The 23336-nt window shown below is 36.8% G+C and overlaps 1 protein-coding gene and 1 non-coding gene across 15 annotated transcripts in view; both read right to left on the bottom strand.

Annotated features, from left to right (window-relative positions):
* The window catches only part of EDA (ectodysplasin A), a 629675-nt gene that overhangs the window by 267722 nt on the left and 338617 nt on the right, over positions 1-23336 (bottom strand). For 7 of the 14 annotated variants that reach the window (XM_037003021.2, XM_073228152.1, XM_073228153.1 and 4 more), the window contains exon 2: positions 2437-2481. The exons of 6 other annotated variants lie outside the window; for them this stretch is intronic. In XM_037003021.2, coding sequence (XP_036858916.1) covers positions 2437-2481 — 45 coding nt within the window. Of the gene's footprint in view, positions 1-2436; positions 2482-3463; positions 3563-23336 lie in introns of those variants that run through there. One more of the 14 variants, XR_012127592.1, reaches the window with a different exon arrangement.
* LOC118969240 (U6 spliceosomal RNA) lies at positions 5507-5613 on the bottom strand. Its single transcript, XR_005057186.1, has one exon. It is a non-coding gene; the product is annotated as a U6 spliceosomal RNA (small nuclear RNA).

The following is a 23336-nucleotide window of genomic DNA, read 5'->3' as shown; positions in this document are numbered from 1 at the left end:
AAACCACTTTGTAAATCAACCAATATTAAAATAATTTTAAAATTTTATGTAAAATTTAAAAAGATATCTCAGGCATGGAAGAAACCCCACAGTAACAGAGATGAAGTGTGTCTTTAACTGAGTCATCAGTGAACTTGAAGATAAATCAATAGAAATTGCACAAACTGAAACACAAAGAGAAAAATAAGACAAATCAGAAGAGTATTCAGCCAAGAGCTGAGGAACAGTATCAGTCATATATATGTAAGTGGAATCACAGAAGACTAAAAAGAGGGAGAATGGGCCAAAAATAATGGCTGAGGGTTTTAGAAACATAACAAAAGATGTGTGGAATCCAAGATGTGTGGAAAGTGCCAAGCAGGATACATACTATTAAAAAATACAGAAACACATATTCAAAATTTTTAAAATCAGAGGTAAAATCCTGAGGGCAGCCAGAGAAAATGTCATAATTCTTGAGAAATCAAAGATAATAATTACAGCCTAGTTCTCATTAGAAACTATGTAAGTCAGAAGACAATGGAGTAACATCCTTAAAGTATTGAAAGAATAAAAACAAAACCAAAAAATTGCCATTCAGAATTTTATGGCGAGCCAAACTTATCTTTCAAAATTAATGTGAAATAATTTTTTAGACAATGAAAGTTGAGAGAACTCATTACAAGAATATCTGCACTACACTAAATGTTAAAGGAATTTCTTCAGACAGAAGACATATGCTCAGACAGAAACTTGGAATTACACAAAGAAATGAAGATCTTTGGAAATGGTTAAAATGAAGGTTTAATATAAAGGACATATTTTTCCCCCTATTTTAAAGTGCATCAACTCTCTGAAGCAAAAAGAGATGCATTCTGGTTTCAGATAAGATGGAGACCTGTACTTCATCCTGTCTTTCCCAATAAATGCAGCTATAAAGCCTAGACAGAATGCATGGAGCAGCTATTTTAAGACTGTGGAAAGGCAGTAGTAGGAGGCAGATTGGGAACAAGACCAGTATCAGAAGCACCATGAAACTGGAGGTGAGTTTCCTGGCTTTTCCTCCAGTAATCCTCAACCTGAGGTCAAGACAACTCAAAACTCAAATGTGAGTCCAAGGTACAGAAAAAGGCCTCTTGTTGGTTTTTAAAAGGTATGACATTTTATTTTACATAAGAAAGGGTATAAACTGAGTGCTTTCCTCTTCAAACTGGGGAAGAGTTAATGATCACATTTGTGTTTATCATGATGCCCTAGGAAATGGGCTACTCGGAGGTAACATATCAGGACTCATTTTCCATTTTCTCCAAAGAAGGTTACTTGCTCTGCAGAGGAGTTATTCCTAATGGTGTACAAATATTTTTTGGAGGAATAATTTCAAATATACTTGAAATTGACATCAATGTTTAAAAATACTATTAATTTCACTTTCACAGCTGAGCTTTGCAACCAGTAGCAGGCTTTATGAAATAACATACATATCTAAAACAAAAGGTAAAAAAAAAACATTAAACAGTAAACAGACACTTCCCCACAGCAATTAAAACTGATTTCCACCGCTGATTTATGCATTATCTAGTTTTTAAAATTAAAGTCAGTATCCCAATGTCTTTTTAAAAGAACAATGAACAAAGGTTAAAGAAACAGACAAAATAATATAATAATCAAAGCATGTAATATATCCAATGGGGATCACCAAATCAACATTATTTTCCATTGGTAGGGGTTATAATACATTCATTTTTATCTATCTTTTCTGTTGTTACTCTTCTCTCTGTTTCATAAATGGGAGTCATTCCCAGAGTCAGCTTGCTGTGACACTCATTTGAACTCAGTTGTTAACTTTTTTACTTCTAAGAATACTCAGGAATACATGGTTCCCAGAAGCCTGGGCTGTGCAACTTTATGGAAATAAAATGTACGCAGATGAGTACACACACACACACACACACACACACACACACACACACACACTTTAAATATACTTAACCTCAAAGAAATGGCTCATGTTTCCTAAGACACTGCTTACAGATTGATAAGCCTCCTAAAAAAGGTTTTTGGTGGCCTGGGATTTGGTCTGGAGCTCACAAAGAGGAACACAGAAAATGTCACAACCTTCCCTGAAAGATAGGGTCAGGGGACCAGTCAGGACAGCTATCTTGTGCATATTACTGGGATGACTGCACTGCAGCCTCATTTACTACCATGGATAATTCTCCATTCTTAAAATTGAAGGTACTGATGGCACTGGAAGGTAATTGTGAGGAGTAAAAGAAAAATAGCGAGAGAAATTTTGTCCACAGAAACATCAAGTTTGGTAATTAAAGTAGAAATATATGGAGTACACATTCATTTTTTTCAATGTAAGTTGATCAACAAACACTAGAGTGGGTTTCCCGGTTGCTTTTTGAGGAAATATATCAACTACTATTGTCTATAACCAGGGAACCTACTTACTGTTTTGAATACAGTGGAGAAATCTATTCTTCTGCACTTAGTAACCTGCAAAAGGAGTTAAGAAAAATGTTTTTGACTGTTTAGTTGATCAGAGATTTCCAAAGCTACTTATTTGTGGCTAAAAATACTACTAAAATCTCTACAAACCCTCAGAAGGGCCACAGTTTCCTCTTCTTTTTCTATTCAGTAACAAAATCACCACCCACCAAAAGAAAAAAAATCCCAAGAAAATTAAACCAAAAGAATACCAATTTGATTCCTATTAACCTATCATGGAAAGCCTGGGAGTCACTGGCTAACAATCTCTAAATGGGGTTTCATGGAGCCCTGGAGAGTTTGCAAAAGCAAGAACACAATAAAAGTGCGTGTTGCCCACATGGCCAATTCCAGTGGGGTGCCAAATTATCCTATCTCCCTAAAGTTTGTGGGATTCCTCTGTTTTCTTTGAGGCAATTGTGGGGATGGTGGCAGTGGCCTTGCGAAGGCAATGTTGGCTGAATGGCACTGCAAACCCCCAATACTAGTCTTAATGGCTATGACACTGGAAACAATTTTGTCAGGGCAACTCAGTTGGAACAGATCTCTGGTTTAAATATGAAAATGCAAGAGGTGACTGGTACATAGGAGGTGTGTGAGCTTGGGAGAGAAGCATCAGAATTAATATCAAATTCCTTTGAGCAGATGCTTTCAAGGCTGCAATGGAAGTACTTATTTTTGAGAAATGCAAGGTATGCTTGTTCAGTGGAAGAGAGAACAGGTTATATCTTTTATGTAAAAGTGTTAAGTTTAGTAACCACTTTGATATAACATTATCATCATTGCCTATTTCTAGCATTAAAAGTGGTTACTAATAGTGGGAATCAACAATGAATATGCACTATCAGTGTACATTTCCACTGAATTCAGTTGTAAGTTACTTTAAATGCAGTAGACACCTCTTCTGGCTAATGGGCAGGGGCTTTTTTTATATACTTAAGAGTTTGCTGAGAATAAACAATCAACATTTCTACTGGAAATCTATAGATACCTGCTGTGTCCTGTAGCACTTGCATTACAAAGTAAAATGAAATTTTAACTGAAGTCCAAAGAGTCACATGACTCATATCTTCTTAGTCCCTGTTTACTCCTAGAAGAGGCAAAAATAGTAGGAAAATGTTAATTAAGGCAGTCATGAATGCATATTGGTGGATGGGATGCTCTGCCCACCTTTGTGAAACAGTTTAGAATAAGAACTCTGAAAAGGACCAAAGGTATATATAGCAAGTGATCAACCCTTACATGCTTAGACTGCACAGATACGTCATACTCTGATTACAAGGGAAGGACCCTTTATGCCTTAGTGATTCCTGCCCTGCTTACCTCAATCTGCTTAGCATGCAATGCCTGAGGAACTACAGGGCTTGGGAGAATATATTAAGGTTTTTTTTAATGAACATATGCTGAGTTATGTTTAAGGAGAAATAATTGCCATGAATCCCAAAGAAAAACATCCTCAGGCATCATGGCTATGAAATGGAGAAAGCTGAAAAACTACAGAGCAAGAGGATTTGCGTAGGGAGGGGGCAGGGGGAGTGCTTGACCCCAAGTATCTGGCTGAGGCATATAGCTAAGCAACTGTATCAAAAGGGCTTAGAGGGAGCCCTGATATGCTGGTTGGGATGTAACCAATGGCCAAATGTCTTATGGGGTACTCAGTGCGGGGTGTGTGTGTGTGTGGGGGGGATTACTTGAAGGAAAATCACAAAAGAATCTCCTATGGCTCTGGGAATACCTTGGAGTGCCAACAGCTCTGGATGGATCATTACCCTGCATACTAAATGGGCCTGGGAGCTCTTCATCTTTGTTATGAAAACCAAATAGCTAGTAAGAGATTTGTGAGTAGTAAAGGGAGAGAACTGTGCATTAGGAAGGAGCTCCAAAACTGCTCAATTTCAACCACTTAAGAGCTAACCTTAAAAAAACGTTCAGACCAAAAAAGTCACAAATCCAAATGCAAGGAGGCTTGGCCTATAGCCAAGCTGGTTGCTACCCTTGCTTTTTGTGGAAGCAGTGGGATGACACTTAGCAGGCTATGGAGTCCTGCTGGGTTCTCCAGGCTTTGCCATTTGCCACCATGTTCCCCTATCCCCCTTGAGAAGCAAGGTTTTTCTGTATAGGATTGAGGAAGTTAAAGTTGCCCAAATGCCAGTTGAGAAACTAAATAAATTTCAGTAATAGTGCCTTAACCACTAGGTAAGTCAAGGAAGTAAACCCCAATGTTCAAAGTCCTTGTAGGGAAGGTATATCTTTCTACCACTCTATGTTTTATATAGAAGAAAAATTTTTAACAGAAAGTAAACATTAATGATCTTTACATAAACTAAACAAGGTTTGAAGCCAGTTAAGTGACATTCCCTAGCCAAGGCCCAATGGAACAGGTGAAGCTGAGTAATTCTTTCTTTTTTAATTGAAGTATAGTTGATCACAATGCCACATTGGTTTCAGGTGTACAACATAGTGATTCAACAACCACACAAACCAGAAAATGCTCAGCATGACAAGGGCAGTCACCATCCAGACATTACAATACCACTGAACATATTTCTCATGCTCCATACCTTACCTCCATGACTTATCTACTTTATAATTGAAAATATCTTTATCCCTCCATTCTGATTGCAACCACATCTGTTCTCTCCATGTTTGACTCTATTTTATTTTTTAGATTCCACATGTTAGTGAAATCATGATATTTGTCCTTTGTGTGACTTATTTCACTTAGCATAATATCCTCTCAGTCTATATATGTTGTTACAATAGATTGCATTCTTTTTAATGGAAGAGTAATATTCCATTAATACATGTACCACTCTTCTTTATCCATTCACCTATCAATAGACACTTAAGATTGCTTCCTGCACATTTTTCAGTCAGATTATTTGTTTTTTTGGTCTCAATTTTTTTGAGTTCTTTATATTTTTTGGATATTAACCCTTATTGGAAATATCATTTGTAAATATATTCTCCCATTCAGTAGGTTGCCTTTTCATTTTGATGATGGTTTCCCTTGCTATACAGAAGTTTTTTTTTTTTTAACGTGGAATGCTTCACAAATTTGTGTGTCATCCTTCTGCAGGGGCCATTCTAGTCTTCACTGCATCATTCCAATTTTAGCATATGTGCTGCTGAAGCAAGCACTGTAGCAGCTTTTTAATTCAATGCAGTCCCACTTCCTTATTTTTGCTTTTGTTTCCCTAGACTGGGGAGGCACATCCAGAAACAATTTGCTAATGCCAGTGTTCAAGAGTTTACTGCCTGTATTTCCTTTTAGGAGTTTTATGTTTTCAAGTCTTATATTTAGGTCTTTAATCTATTCAGTGTTTATTTTTGTGTCTGGTATAAGACAATTTCATTCTTTTGCATATAACTGTCCAGTCTTCCTAGCACTATTAATTGAAGAGACTATCCCCCATGTATATTCTTGCCTCCTTTGTCATGTTAATTGACCATGTAAGTGTGGATTTATTTCTGGGCTCTCTACTGTGTTGCATTGTTCCATGTGTCCATTTTTGTGCCAGTAAAATACTGTATTGTTTACTGTAGCTTTGTAGTACAGTTTGAAATCAGGGAGGGTGACACATCAAGGTTTGTTCTTCTTTCTCAAGATTGTTTTGGCTATTCAGGGTATTTTCTAGTTCCATATAATTTTTAGGATTATTTGCTCTAGTTCTTTGAAAAATGTCATTGGTATTTTGATAGGGATTGCATTGAATCTGTACATTTCTTTGGATAGTATGAACATTTTAACAATATTAATTCCTCCAATCCATCTTCAAATTCTTCCATCAATGTCTTATAGTTTTCAGAGTACAGGTCTTTCACTTCCTTGGTTAAATGTATTCCTAAGTATTTATACTTTTCTATGTAATTGTAAATGGGATTGTATTCTTAATTTCACTTTCAATTTTGTTATTAGTATATAGAAACACAAATTTATGTACATTGATTTTGTATCCTGCAACTTTACAGAATTCATTTATTAAGTCTAATAATTTTTTGGTGGAATCTTTAGGGTTTTCAACATATAGCATAGTGTCATGGGCAACCAGAGACCTGTTTACTTCTTCCTTACCAATTTGTACACGTTTTACTTATTTTTCATGTTTAATTGCTGTGCGTAGGAATTCCAGTACTATGTTGAATAAAAATGGTGAGACTGGGCATCCTTATCTTGTCCCTGATCTTAGAGGAAAAGCTTTCAGCTCTTCACCATTAACTATAATTTCAGCTGTAGGTTTGTCATATATGATTTTTATTGTGTTGAGGTACGTTCTCTTTGTACCCACTTTGTTGAGTGTTTTTATGATGAATGGATGTTGAATACTGTGAAATTATTTTTCACATCCATTGACATGATCATATGGTCTTTATCCTTCCTTTGGTTAATGAGGTGTATATCACTGAGCTATTTGCAAATGTTGAACAATCCTTGCATTCCTGAAATAAATCCTTTGGTGAATGATCCTCTAAATGTATTCCTGAATTTGGTTTGCTAAAACTTTGTTGAAGATTTTTGCATCTATGCTCATCAGGGATATTGGTCTGTAATTTTCTGTTTTTGTAGTGTCTTTGGTTTTGGTATCAAGGTAATGCTGGCTTCATAGAATGAATTTAGAAGCATTCTTTCCTCTTCAATTTTTGGGAATAGTTTGAAAAGAATAGCTATGAAATCTCCTTTAAATGTTTGGTAGAATTTACCTGTGAAGCTATCTGGTCCTGATATTTTGCTTGTTGGGAGTTTTTTGATTACTAGTTCAATTTCATTACTAGTCATTGGTCTGTTCAGATTTTCTATTTCTTCTGGGTTCATTCTTAGAAGATTGTGTGTTTCTAGGAATTTATTTATTTCTTCCAGGTTGCCCAATTTATTGGCATATAATATTTTCATAGTAATCTCTTACAGTCCTTTCTATTTCTGTGGTATCAGATATAACTTCTTTTTCATTTCTGATTTTATTTATTTTATTTCTCTTTTGTTCTTGATGAGCCTAACTAAAGGCTTATTGATTTTATATTTTAAAAGAACAAGCTGTTAATTTCATTGATTTTTGTATTCTTTTAAGTCTATGTTTCATTAATTTCCACTTTGATCTTCCTTATTCCTTCCTTCTACTAACTTTGGGCTTTGTTCTTCTCCTATTTCCTTTAGGTCTGGGTTTTTTTTGTTTATTTGAGATTTTTCTTATTTCTTGATGTAGGCCTGTTTTGCTATATACTTCACTCTTAGAACTGTTTTTGCTATGTCCCAAAGATTTTGAATTATTGTATTCATTTTCATTAGTCTCCAGGTATTTTTTTATTTCCCCTTTGATGTCTTCATTGACTTACTGGTTGTTTAGTAGCATGTTGTTTAGCCTTCATGTGTGTTTTTTCAATTCTTTTCTTGTGATTTCAAGTTTCATTCTATTGTGGTTGGAAAAGATCCTTGGTATGATTTCAGTCATTATAAATTTATTGAGACTTGTTTTGTGGCCTAACATGTGATCTATTGTGGAAAGTGTTCCATGTACTTTAAAAGAACATGTCCTCTGCTGTTTGGGGATGTAATGTTCTGTACATACATCTTATGTCCATCTGGTTTAAAGTTTCATTCAAAGTCACTTTTTCCTGATTAATTTTTTTGTGTGGATGACCTATCCATTAACATAAGGGGGGCAGTGTTAAAGTCCCCTACTATTATTTTATTACTGTCATTTACTCCATTAAAGTTTGTTCATGTTTGCTTTATATATTTAGGTGCTCCTCTGTTGGATGCACAGATATTTACAATTGTTATAAAATATAAACAAACTAGTAATGAAATTGAATTCATAATCAAAAAGCTCCCTTTGTCATTATTTAATATCCTTCTTTGTCTCTTCTTATGGTATCTGTACGATATATGTTTATTTTGTCTGATATAAGTACTGCTGCCCCAGCATTTTTAAAAAAATTTCCACTTGTGTGGAATGTTTTTCCATCCCTTCACTTTCAGTATGTGTGTATCTTTAGGTCCGAAGTGAGTCTTTTGTAGGCAGCATATAGATGGGTCTTGTTTTTTTTTATTCACTCAGTTACCCTATGTCTTTTGATTGGAGCACTTAGTACATTTACATTTAGAGTAATTGTTGATGAGTGCATTTATTGTCATTTTGTTAAATGTTTTCTAGTGGTTGTGTTGTTCTCTGATTCTTGTCTTACTCTCTCCCTTTGGGTGGGCTGAATTTCTTTAGTGTTATATTTGGATTCCTTTCTCTTTATTTTTTGAATATCTATTACAAGATTTTGTTTATGTTACCATGAGTTTCATATATGATACTCCACATATATAGCAGTGTGTTAAACTGATAATTGCTAAAGTGCAAACCATTCTAACACCACTGCATTTACTTATCTCCACCACATTTTTTATATGTCTTATTTTATAGCTTTGTATTTAGAGATTCCCTTAATTTTATAGAAATAATTGATTTTACTACTTTGTCCTTTTAACCTTCATAGTAGCTTTTAAATAATTGTTTTACTACCTTTACTATATGTTTGCTTTTTACCAGGGAAAATTTTTTCCTTTCACAATTTTCTTGCTTCTGGTTGTGGCCTTTTCTTTTCATCTTAAATAAGTTCCTTTAGTATTTCTTTTAAGGCCTGTTTAGTGGTGATGAACAAATTTAATTTATGTTTGTTTGGGAAATTCTTTATCTCTTCTTAAAATCTTAATAATAACCTTGCAGGAGAGTATTCTTGGTTGGAGGTATTTTCCTTTCAGCACGTTGAATGTATCATATTGCTCCCTTCGGCCAGTAGAGTTTCTGCTGAAAGAACAGCTGATAGCCTTACATAACTTGTATGTAACTTGTTGCTTTGCTATTGCTGCCTTTCAAATTTTCTCTTCACCTTTAATCTTTGATATTTTGATTATCATGTATCATGGTGTGGACCTCTTTGGGTTCATATTGCTTGAGGTTCTGTGTAATTCCTGGATCTGGATGCCTACTTTCTTCACCGGGTTAGGGAAGTTTTCGGATATTATTTCTTCATATAAGTTTTTCATCCCTTCATCTCTTTTGTCTCCTTCTGGGACTCTAATAATGTGAATGTTGTCCTCAAGGCCCCTTAACCTTTCCTCTTTTTTAAGTCCTTTTTGCTTTTTGCTGTTCAGCTTGAGCATTTTCCATTATGCAGTATTCCAGATTGATAATCTATTCTTCTGCATTCTCTAATCTGCTGTTGATTCCCTCTAGTGTACTTTTCATTACATTTATTGCATTCTTCAACTCTTATTGTTTCTTTTTAAAACATTTTCTTTCTCTAATGAAGTACTCACTGAGTTCATCCACTCTTTCCTCACATCTAGTGAGTATCTTTATAACTAATTCCTTGAACTCTACCAAGTAGATTGCTTAACTCTGTTTCATTTATTTCTTTTTGTGAAGTTTTGTCTTGTTCTTTTGTTTGGAGGATATTCCATTGTTAACTCTTTTGTTTGACGTTCTGAGTATGTTTATTTGAAATAGGTGAAACAACTACCTGACCCAGTCTTGAAGGAGTGGCCTTGTGTCGGAATGCCCATGGGTAGATTGTGTGTTGCTAGTGGCTTTGCCTGGTTGGCTGGAGGCCAAGAGAGTGCAGCCCTGGAGTGTCCTGGTGTGTGCTTGGCTGAGGAGCACCCTGGTGGGGCAGCGAGGGGTCCAAGGGGCATGGACCCATGGAGTGTCTGTTCACTGGGCTGTGGGGCACTGTGGTGGAGTGGTCAGGGGTCCAAGAGGTGTAGACCTAGTGTATCCTAGTATGTCCCAGGCCAGGAGGCACCAAGAGCCCAAGGGGTATGGACCCAGGGAGTACACATGTGAATTCTGCCAAGAGGTGCACAGGTATGGTGCCTGGGGACCTATGGGGTACAGACTGGGAGACTGCTGGTGTGCACTGGGCTGGGAGTAACCCTGGAAGAAACTCAGTAATTCGGACCCATGCTAATGTGGCTCTTTATGCTCCATGTAAGAATTTGTCAGGAAATTCCACCTACCAGAAAGTATCTCCACAGCTTCCATTAGAGAAGTTAATCAAATACCTCAAGCCAGAAGCAGTTTTCTGTGCTACAAAAAACACCAGACATTATCTTCCATGGTTAGCTTTCTGCAGCTCCACTGAAACATGGGGAATGAAAGGGTAAAAGGAGAGTGTTGCTCTGCCCTTTCTATTCTCCTAGGTCTAAGAACTTCTTCTCTAATGTAAATAATCTTTCTTTTCTGTCATGCATGGAATGAAACACACTATTTGAATAGGCCACTGAACTGCAATGAAAACCAAGCATGAGAAGAATAATTCCATACATAATTGACTTTACAAGCAGTGGATGAGGAACCACGAATCTCCATAGTAGTATGTCAAGTGAATACACCATGATGGGAGGCGGAGGGTGTATTGGAGATAATGTTGTCATAAATTAGACATCATTATTGTCTTATACACCCAATGTTTAGATTTACCCACATGTTTTAACATTCCATACTTATAACTCAAATTTTCCAAATGGGATCATTTTTTCGGTTTTGTAAGGTACATCATTTGAAAGGTTGTTTTTAGTAAGGATTTATTACTCATAAATTTTCTCTGTTCTATGCCTAATATCTTTATTATGCTAATTGGTTTTTGTGGATATAAATTTTAATTTGGCAGTTATCTAACAGAAGAGGGATCAGTTGCTGTACGGCCCTTGAGCTAAGACTGCTTTTTCGCATTTGAAAGCATTGTGAAACACTACCACTAACAACAAAAATGAAGACCATGTCACAAAATAAAAGCCAAGGGATGGAAAAAGATATTTCACGCAAACAGGGAGAAAAAGCAGGTGTTGCAATACTAGTATCAGACAAAATAGACGTCAAAATAAAGAAAGTCAAAAGAGATAAAGAATGACATTACATAATGATAAAGGGCTCAGTCCAATAAGAGATATAACCATTATAAACATATATGCACCCAATACAGGAGCACCAATAAATGTGAAACAAATAGTAACAGAATTAAAGGGGAAAATAAAATGCAATGCATTCATTTTGGGAGACTTTAACACACCACTCACACCAAACGACAGATCCACCAGACAGAAAATAAGTAAGGACACAGAGGCACTGAACAACACACTAGAAAAGATGGACCTAATAGATATCTATAGAACTCAACATCCAAAAGCAATAGAATACACATTCTTCTCAAATGCACATGGAACATTCTCCAGAATAGACCACATACTAGGCCACAAAAACAGCCTCAGTAAATTCCAAAAGATTGAAATCCTACCAACCAACTTATCAGACCACAAAGGTATAAAACTAGAAATAAATTGTACAAAGAAAGCAAAAAGGCTCACAAATACATGGAGGCTTAAAAATATGTTCCTAAATAATAAATGGATCAACGAACAAATTAAAATGGAGATCCAGCAATATATGGAAACAAATGACAACAACAACACAAAGCCCCAACTTCTGTGGGACGCAGCAAAAGCAGTCTTAAGAGGAAACTATATAGCAATCCAGTCTTATTTAAAGACGGAAAAACAATCCCAAATGACTAGTCTAATGTCACAATTATCAAACTGGAAAAAGAAGAACAAATGAGGCCTAAGGTCAGCAGACGGAGGGACATAATAAAGATCAGAGAAGAAATAAATAAAATTGAGAAGAATAAAACAAGAAAAAAAATCAATGAAACCAAGAGCTGGTTCTTTGAGAAAATAAACAAAATAGATAAGCCTGTAGCCAGACTAATTAAGACAAAAAGAGAATCAACACACATCAACAGAATCAGAAACAAGAAAGAAAAATCATGACAGACCCCACAGAAATACAAAGAATTATTAGAGAATAGTATGAATACCTATATGCTAACAAGCTGGAAAACCTAGGAGAAATGGACAACTTCCTAGAAAAATACAACCTTCCAAGACTGACCCAGAAAGAAACAGAAAATCTAAACAGACCAATTACCAGCAAGGAAATTGAATCAGTAATCAAAAAACTACCCAGTCTGCAAAGAAGTAAAAAGCTAACCTTTGCAAACAATATGGCTTCTCTCTCACTTACCAACTTTACATTTCCCTGTATGGCCCCGGAAGATGACTGGTTAGCCAGAGACGGGTAAGATTCCTCAAAGGAGGAACAACCTAAGACAGGCACAGTCGCAGGGGGGCCATCAGGTGAGAATTTGGGGATCAACAGAGGTGAGGCTCAGAACCTCACCCCCCCTGCTTTGAGAGAAATCTTCTGCATCCGTGGATGTCTTGCTGCCCTTGTCTAGCCTGGATTAATACTTAGTCCATAGGCACACACCTGATCATCTGATCATCTACATTTGCCTTCTTACAGCACTAAACTATGTTTTCTACCTTTATCTTGCATCTACCTACCACTTCAGCATTTTATTAAAAATAAAAATAATAATAATAATAGGAGAAATGTGGGATCAACATATAAATCAAGCACAAAAATCAAACGAATATTCATATTTGACCTGATTGTTTATAGGTCATAATGCATGATCAAAACCGAAAGTTTCTGTGATGAATGCCCTTGTACTGTTCACCATGTAAGAATTTATTCACTATGTAAGAATTCGTTCACCATGTAAGAACTTGTTTGTTATGCTTCAGAAGATTGGAGACCGACGAGAATTAGGCTTGAGATGGATTAATGATTGTACATTGAGCGTTGACCCCCCTATACTGAATTTTATTGTTCTTAACAACCATTTGATCAATAAATATGAGAGATGCCCTCTCAAAAAAAAAAAAATCAAACGAATATTCATATTTGACCTGATTGTTTATAGGTCATAATGCATGATCAAAATCGAAAGTTTCTGTGATGAATGCCCTTGTACTGTTCACCATGTAAGAATTTATTCACTATGTAAGAATTCGTTCACCATGTAAGAACTTGTTCGTTATGCTTCAGAAGATTGGAGACTGACGAGAATTAGGCTTCAGATGGATTAATGATTGTACATTGAGCGTTGACCCCCCTATGCTGAATTTTATTGTTGTTAACAACCATTTGATCAATAAATATGAGAGATGCCCTCTCAAAAAAAAAAAAAAAAAAAAAAAAAACAACTACCCAGGAACAAAACCCATGGGCCAGATGGATTTACCTCGGAATTTTATCAGACATAATACCCATTCTCCTTAAAGTTTTACAAATAACAGAAGAGGAGGGAATTCTCCCAAATTCATTCTAGGAAGCCAACATCACCCTAATACCAAAGCCAGGGAAAGAACCCGCCAAAAAAGAAAACTAAAGACCGATATCCCTGAAGAACGTAGATGCAAAAATACTCAAGAAAATATTAGCAAACCGAATTCAAAAAATACATCAAGAGGATCATACACCATGACCAAGTGGGATTCATCCCAGGGATGCAAGGATGGTACAACATTTAAAAATCCATCAACATCGTCCACCTCATAAACAGAAAGGACAAAAATGAAATGATAATCTCCATAGATGCTGAAAAAGCATTTGACAAAATTCATCATCCATTCATGATAAAAACTCTCAACAAAATGGTCATAGAGGGCAAGTACCTCAACATAATAAAGGCCATATATGATAAACCCACAGTTAACATCATACTGAACAGTGAGAGGCTGAGCTTTTCCTCTGAGATCGGGAACAAGACAGGAATTCCCACATTCCCCACTGTTATTCAACATAGTACTGGAGGTCCTAGCCACGGCAATTAGACAAAACAAAGAAATACAAGGAATCCAGATTGGTAAAGAAGAAGCTAAACTGTCACTATTTGCAGATGACATGATATTGTACATAAAAATCCCTAAAGACTCCACTGCAAAACTACTAGAACTCATATCGGATTTCAGCAAAGTTGCAGGATACAAAATTAACACACAGAAATCTGTAGTTTTCCTATACACTAACGATGAACTCATAGAAAGAGAAATCAGGAGAACAATTCCATTCACAATTGCATCAAAGAGAATAAAATGCCTAGGAATAAACCTAACCAAGGAAGTGAAAGACCTATACCCTGAAAACTACAAGACACTCTTAAGAGAAATTAAAGAGGACTCTAACAAATGGAAACTCATCCCATGCTCATGGCTAGGAAGAATTAATATTGTCAAAATGGCCATCCTACCCAAAGCAATATACAGAGTTGATGCAATCTCTATCAAATTACCAACAGCATTCTTCAATGAACTGGAACAAATAGTTCAAAAATTCATATGGTAAGGCCAAAGACCCCGAATAGCCAATGCAATCCTGAGAAGGAAGAATACAGTGGGGGGGATCTCGCTCCCCAACTTCAAGCTCTACTACAAAGCCACAGTAATCAAGACAATTTGGTACTGGCACAAGAACAGAGCCACAGACCAGTGGAACAGAATAGAGACTCCAAACATTAACCCAAACATATATGGCCAACTAATATACAATAAAGGAGCCATGGACTTACAAATGGGGAAATGACAGTCTCTTCAAGAGATGGTACTGGCAAAAATGAACAGTTACCTGTAAGAGAATGAAACTGGATCACTGTCTAACCCCATACACAAAAGTAAATTTGAAATGGATCAAAGACCTGAATGTAAGTCATGAAACCATAAAACTCTTAGAAAAAAACATAGGCAAAAATCTCTTGGACATAAACATGAGCAACTTCTTCATGAACATAGCTCCCTGGGCAAGGGAAACAAAAGCAAAAATGAACAAGTGGGACTATATCAAGCTGCAAAGCTTGTGTACAGCAAAGGACACCATCAATAGAACAAAAAGTTACTCTACAGTATGGGAGAATATATTCATAAATGACAGATCTGATAAAGGCTTGATATCCAAAATATATAAAGAGCTCATGCACCTCAACAAACAAAAAGCAAATAATCCAAAGGGAGGGACAAGAGTGGGGAAAAAGAAAGGGGGCATTACGATTAGCATGTATAGTGTGTGGGGGGCATGGGGAGGGCTGTGCAACACAGAGCAGACATGTAGTGATTTTACAGCATCTTACTATGCTGATGGACAGTGACTGTGAAGGGGTATGTTGGGGGGACTTGGTGAAGGGGGGAGCCTAGTAACCATAATGTTCTTCATGTAATTGTAGATTAATGATACCAAAATATAAAAATTAAAAGAAAAAAAAAAGGGCAGAGGAGCTGAACAGACAGTTCTCCAAAGAAGAAATTCAGATGGCCAACAGATACATGAAAAGATGCTCCACATTGCTTGTCATCAGAGAAATGGAAATTAAAACCACAATGAGATATCACCTCACACCAGTAAGGATCGCCATCATCGAAAAGACAAACAACAACAAATGTTGGCGAGGTTGTGCAGAAAGGGGTACCCCTCCTACACTGCTGGTGGGAATGTAATTAGTTCAACCATTATGGAAAGCATTATGGACGTTCCGCAGAATGCTCAAAATAGAAATACCATTTGACCCAGGAATTTACCCTAAGAATGCAGCACTCCAGTTTGAAAAAGACAGATGTACCCCTATGATTATCGCTGCACTATTTACAATGGCCAAGATATGGAAGCAACCTAAATGTCCATCAGTAGATGAATGGATAAAGAAGATGTGGCACATATACACAATGGAATATTACTCAGCCATAAGAAAAAAACAAATCCTACCATTCGCAACAACATGGATGGATGTAGAGGGTATTATACTCAGTGAAGTAAGCCAGGCAGAGAAAGACAAGTACCAAATGATTTTACTCATATGTGGAGTATAAGAACAAAGAAAAACTGAAGGAACAAAGCAGCAGCAGACTCACAGATCCCAAGAATGGACTAACTGTTACCAATGGGAAAGGGACTGACTGGGGAGGATGGCTGGGAAGGGAGGGATAAGGGCAGGTAAAAAAAAGGGGGGCATTACAGATAGCATGTATAGTGTGGGGGGGGCACGGGGAGGGTCGTGCAACACAGAGAAGACAAGGAGTGATTTTACAGCATCTTACTATGCTGATGGACATTGACTGTGAAGGGGTATGTGGGCGGGAGTTGGTGAAGGGGGGAGCCTAGTAAACATAATGTTCTTCATGTAATTGTAGATTAATGATACCAAAAAAAAAAAAATGAGGAGCATGTGACAGACTGTTTATATCTTGCAAAGCCTGAAATAATTATTAATTTGCCCTTTACAGAAAATGATTGCTGACCACTGTCATTGACTACTTAAGGTACTATTCCAGTATCTTCCAGCTTCCGCTGCTGCTGTCCATCACCTGTCTTTTTATTGAGTTTAATTTTCATTCTTCTAAGTATAATCTGTCTTTTCTGCCTGGCTGATTTTGAGTTTTTCTTTGATTATAGTGCCTCAGACTTCACTACAATGTGTCTGAGTCTGGAATTTGTTGAGCTTCCTAAATTGGTTTACTGCTCACTAATTCTAGGAAATTCTCAGCCACTGTCTTTTCAAATATTGCCTCTCCCTCATTTCTTCCCCCTGGAACTCCCGTTAGACTACGGTAGAACTTTTCACTCTCTTCTGTATATTTCTTATCATATCATATTTTCTGTCTCTTTGTATACTGTTAAATTCTGTATATTTTATTTCCGTTTCCTAATTCTCTGTTCACCTACATCTTATCTATTTAATCTGCTGTCTTTCTAGTTTCAAGGTCTATATTTTTCACTTGTAGATATTCTATTTAGTTCCTTTTCAAATGTGCCAGATCACATCTGATGGTCTCATGTACCTACATCATATCTTAAAGGTCTTCTTTTGTTTAACTGTATTAAACAAACTTACATTTATTTTATTTTTTTATTAAGGTATTATTGATAAACACTCTTATGAAGGTTTCACATGAAAAAACAATGTGGTTAGTACATTCACCCATATTACCATGTCACCCTCATACCCCATTGCAGTCACTGCCCATCAGTGTAGTAAGATGCTGCAGAGTTCTTTTTTGTCTTCTCTGAGCTACACTGTCTTCCCCGTGACTCCACACACACCATGTGCACCAATCATGATACTCCACCCTCCCCTTCTCCCTCCCTCCCTACCCACCCTTCCCCAATGCCTCCCCTTTGGTAACAGCTAGTCCCTTCTTGGAGTCGGTGAGTCTGCTGCTATTTTAAACAAACTTACTTTTAATTCTGTATCTGATCATTTCTTTTGTCTTGGAGGGTATGCCCCTGTAGTTTGCTTTTCTGCTTAGTAAATTATTATGGATGATTTGCATCACATCTTTCAGGTATTCAGAAAGGACTAGAAGTGTGGGATGGGATATCTTTATAATTTTGGCTGGGCTTTTTTTTTTTTTTTTTTTTTGGCCATGAAATCAGTGTGAAATCTAGTCTCAAACTTTTTTGAGTTTGGGCTTCTGGTTAGGAAATCTCTGTTGAGAATTTTTTCACATTCCAGTAAGAGCTATGGCTCAGATAGGCAATCATTTCTAATCCTCCACCTACAGGGATTTCTTTTACCTAGTTCATCCTATAAGCTTGCTACCTTTTGAAAATTTTGGCTTCACCATTTCAAAAATCAGTCTTTATTTATGGATCTCCAATCTGGCCTCCCACCCTTCTCAGGTCTCAGGCTTTATGTCCTTATCCCAAAACTGAATGGCCCATTAGAACCTAGGCTAAAGGTCACCAAAGATCATCAGATAACCTCAGGCAAATGCTAACACAGTGACTCACTTTCATATGTCTTACTGCTCTATATTTGGGGCATTTTATCATTTTTCACTTGCAAAGATGTTCTCTACTTCTGGGCCAATTCACCATGTAGTTTAAATGGTATTTTTAAAAACTTTATCTGTTTTGGGAGAGTTTCTGTAGATCTGCAATCTGCTATAATGCTAAACTTCCTACTCTCCATGAAGTGAGGCATAAAAAGATACCCCTTGATCTTCAGTTCTACATAATGACAGAATACCACTAAGAAGTGGTCCTACAGAACATGTATCATACAATTAACTGTCTCATTAAGAATGAGAGAGAGGTAGGACAGACAAAGGCATGCCTAAGTCCTTTAAGCTCCAGTTCTGCTAGCATTGTGCTTCTCAAAATTTAGCATGCATCAGAAACACCTGGAGTGCTTGTAAAGATACATATTGCTACCACTCCCTTACCATTCCAGAGTTTCTGATTCAGTTGATATGATGTATGGTTGAGAATTGGCATTTCTAATAATTTTCCAGATGATGCCACTAGACCAAAGACCATAGTTTGAGAATCACTGTGTTGGATTATAGGAAACTAAGTCATTCACCTTTCTTTGCCTCAGTTTCCAGATGTATAAAAGGAAAAAAATCAAAGTTTCCAGAATTAGTCATAAAAGTGGAAAGTTGTTAGAAATACTTTTGCATCTGATAGACTTAACATGATTTATATTATTATCTATCTGCTGAGGATTTGCTTTTCCAAGAATGATGTGTATGAGGCACAGTGATTTCAAATGTAATTAAATAAATGAGAGCTGAGAAAGAAGAGGTGGACATATAGGTGCACACATTCATTCATTCTTGGCTAAAGTTATAATGTAGTTGATGAAGTTTGCTTTTATTTCATTGTTCTTTCAATAGAATGTGCCTAATGCTTAAGCTAGAATGTATCAATAAGATATGGCAAGTTTTAAATGCATAAGTGAAAAGAGAATAAGTGTATTAGTTACATTTAGAAGCCATGAAGCATCTGAGCAGAGTGAAAAGATCTAATCTCTACTTGCTTCCAACAGAAAATGACAACCATTCAAAAGAATACCTATTTCTTTCAGAAAAAGTGTTATAAACACTTTAAATTAAACTGACTACAGTGGAATGTGATGCATTCATTCATTCATTCAAAATAGTTACTGGGTGTTTATTATGGGCATAGTATTATGCTAGGGTCTGAGCATAAGAGGAATAAAACATAATTTCAGCCATTAAGAATTTTACAGTATATGCTCTGTAGCAAAATATACTATAAAATTATTGATATGAAAAAGCTATAATAAAAGCAGCCAAGAAACAAGCTGAAGTTACCCCATGTTCACAGAACTCTTAATATTGTTAAAATGTGTCTAAGTCAATCTATAGATTCAATGCAAGCCATGTCAAAATTTCAATGGCATTTCATACAGAAATAGAAAAGTAATCCAAAAATTTATATGCAACCACAAACGATCCCAAACAGTCAAAGAAATCTTGATAAGGGAGAACAACGATGATAGCATCACACATCATGATTTCAAAACATATTACAAAACTATGGTAATTAAAAGAGTATGGCACTGGCATAAAGCAGACATGTAAACAAATGCAACAGAATAGAGAGCCCAGAAATAAACTCATGCATATGCAACCAACTGATCTTTAATAAGGGGGCCAAGAATATACATTAGGGAAAGGATAAATGGTGCTTCAATAAATGGTGCTGGAAAAACTGGATATTGACAGGGACAAAAATGAAATTGGGCCCTTATATTATACAATACATAAAAATCAACTCAAAATGAATGAAGGGTTTAAGTGTAAGACTTGAAACATTAAAACTGTTCATAAAAAATACAGGGAAAATCTTGTGACATTCTTTTAGGCAACACTTTCTCAAGACATGACACCAAAAGCATAAGCACCAAAGGCAAAGATTGACAAGTGGGATGACTTCAAGTTAAATGGCTCCTGCACAGCAATGGAAACAATCAATAGAGTGAAAATCAACCTACAGAATGGAAGAAAGCATTTGCAACCACACTTATTTTATAAGGGGATAATAGTCAAAACACTTAAAGAATTTCCATAGTGCTATGGCAAAAACACAAATAACTCAATTTTAATATGGGGAAAAGACTTTAGATATTTCTCCAAAGTAGACACACAAAAGGCCAATGGGTATATGAAAAGATGCTTGACATCACTAATCATCAGGGAAATGTAAATCAGAATCACAGTAAAATGTCACTTCACACCTATTAGGATGGGTATCATTAAAAAATCAAAAACATAAAAAAAAGAGTGTTGCCAAGTGTTGGCAAGAATGTGGAAAAATTTGAAGCCTGTACATTGTTGGTGGGTTAGTAAAATGGTGTAGCTACCACGGGAAAAACAATAGCGGTTCCTCAAAAAATTAAAAATATAACTACCATATGATACCAATCCTACTTATGGGTATATATCCAAAAGTACACAAATCAGGATCTCAAAGAGATATCTTCACTCCCATGGTCATTATAATATTATTCACAATAGCCAGGATGCAAAAACAACATCATGTCCATCAGCAGATGAATGGGTAAAGAAAATGTGGTGTACCAGTAACTGCATATATGAGAATTTTCCCAAAGGAAACAAAATCACTAATTTGAAAAGATATATGCACCCCTATGTTTATTGCAGCACTATTTACAATAACCAAGATATGGAAGCAACTTAACTGTCCATCATTAAATGAATGGATAAAGAAAATGTGGTACATAATGGATAATGAAGATGTGGTAGTGGAATATTGCTCAGCCATAAAAAGAATGAAATATTGCCACTTGAGACAACATGGATGGACCTAGAGGGTATTATGCGAAGTGAAATAAGTCAGCATGGAAAGATAGAGAGTATATTAAAGATTAAAGATGGTGGCATGAGAGGTGAGACAGAAACCTCCTCCTAAAACCACATATAATAAGAAAATATAATTAATACAACTAATCCTGAAAGAGCAACAGGAAAGAAGGCTACACCAGACTGCATACACCTGAAGAAAAGAACAAACCCAATGGAACAGGGTAATATACCAAAGTCATGACCCGGTAGGAACCAAGCCCTTCCCCCACTCCAGCTCACTGGTGGGAGGAAGAGAAATGGAGAGGGGAGGGGATGGAGGCCTGGGACTGCTGAACACCTAGCCCTAGAGATCTGCTCTGGGAACAAGAACCTACATTGCATGGGGCCCTGGTGATCAGCAGGCTTGAAAAGCTAAGACAGGTGGAATAAATGGAGAGTCTGATTCCAGCTATTTGTGGAAAACAGAGATCCATATCTAGCTGATCTGAGCAGGCAGTTTAAGAGACTTCCTAAAAGCAAGAGGGCTGCTAAAGGGGCAAGAATTGTACAGACCTTACTGCTCAGGAGAAAGGACAGGTACACAAAATTTTCTGGGTGCACTATGCCCAGCAGGTTGGGAAATTTCACTATCTTCAGGCACTCCATCCCTTTGGCTGCTTATGCAGTTCCAAGGCCCCCCACCATGATACACAGCCTGCTGCACTTTCCTTCCAGCCAGCCCACACCAGGCTCACAAATGGGCAAAACCTGCCCTGATGTTAGGCCAGCCAGAGGGAAGCCTCGCCTACAGCAGCTACAAACGCAAAGCATAGAGACTTTCACCTGTGCATTCAGCCCACTGCTTCTGGCAGTACAGACAGGCATAGCAGCTGGGAAGGAGGAAACACCTCTTTCCTTTCCCCCAGGCACCAGCGAAGTTCCTCTATGACCACCCACCGACATTGCTCCAGGGGCTGAGCAGCTCCAGAGAGTAGAGCTTCTGGGCACTAGAGGGCATCACATACAAATATGAAACATCAAAGAAACCAGGTTCAAAGCAAAATCTCAACAACAACAGAAAAAGGTAAGAGTGAGGCTGAAATAATCAATCTTCCTGAAAGAGATATCAAAATAAAAATCATACAGATGCTCCTGGAGGTATGGAAAAATATTCAAGAACTCAGGAACAAATTTAGGATGGAGATCCAATCATTGAGGAACACAGTGGAGGGTATTAAAAGCAGATGGGATATGGTGGAGGAGATGATAAATGAAAGAGAAATTCAAGAAGAGGAATACAAAGAAGCTAAGGCACAGAGAGAGAAAAGGATCTCTAGGAATGAAGAATACTGAGAGAACTGTGGGACCAATCCAAATGGAACAATATTGTATTATAGAGGTACCAGAAGAAGAGAAAAAGGGATAGAAAGTGTCTTTGAGGAGGTAATTGGTGAAAACTTCCCCAATGTGGGGAAGGAGATAGACTCTCAGGCCATGGAGGTGCACAGATCTCCCAAAACAAAGGACCCAAAGATGACAACACAAAGACATATAGTAATTAAAATGGCAAAGACCAAGGACAAAGACAGACTATTAAAAGCAGCCAGAGAGAAAAAAGATAACATACAAATATAAACCCATCAGGACATGATCAGATGTCTTAACAGATACCTTACAGGCCAGAAGGGAGGACATGATATATTTAATGCAATGGAGAAGGGCCTAGAACCAAGAATACTTTACCAGCAAGATTATCATTTAAATTTGAAGGAAGGATTAAACAAATTCCATATAAGCAAAAGCTGAGAGAATTTACCTCCAACACACAACCTCTACAGTGTATTTTGGAGGGACTGCTATAGATGGAAGTGTTCCTAAGGTAAAACAGCTCTCACCAGAGGTAATAAAAACAGATAGACAAAGAGTACAGAATATGACACCTAATATATAAAGAATGGAGGAGGAAGAAAAGGAGGGGGAATAAAGAATCTTTAGATTGTGTTTGTAATAGCATAGTAAGTGAGTTAAGTTAGACTCTTAGACAGTAAGGAAGTAACCCTTGAACCTTTGGTAATCATGAACTTAAAGCCTGCAATGGCAATAAGTACACATCTATCAATAATCAATCTAAATGTAAATGTACTGAATGCACCAATCAAAGGACACAGAGTAATAGAATGGATAAAAAAGATCCATCTATATGCTGATTTCAAGAGACTCACCTCAAACCCAAAGATATACACAGACTATAAGTGAAGGGATGGAAAAAGATATTTCATGCAACTAATAGGGAGAAAAAAAGCAGGAGTTGCAGTATTTGTATCAGAAAAAAATAGACTTTAAAACAAAGAAAGTCACAAGAAACAAAGAAGGA

The sequence above is a fragment of the Manis javanica genome, chromosome X (genome assembly GCF_040802235.1).
Source record: "Manis javanica isolate MJ-LG chromosome X, MJ_LKY, whole genome shotgun sequence".
Taxonomy (NCBI): Eukaryota; Metazoa; Chordata; class Mammalia; order Pholidota; family Manidae; genus Manis; species Manis javanica.
Note: the sequence above shows the minus strand (reverse complement) of the source record. Positions and strands in the feature narration are given on the sequence as shown.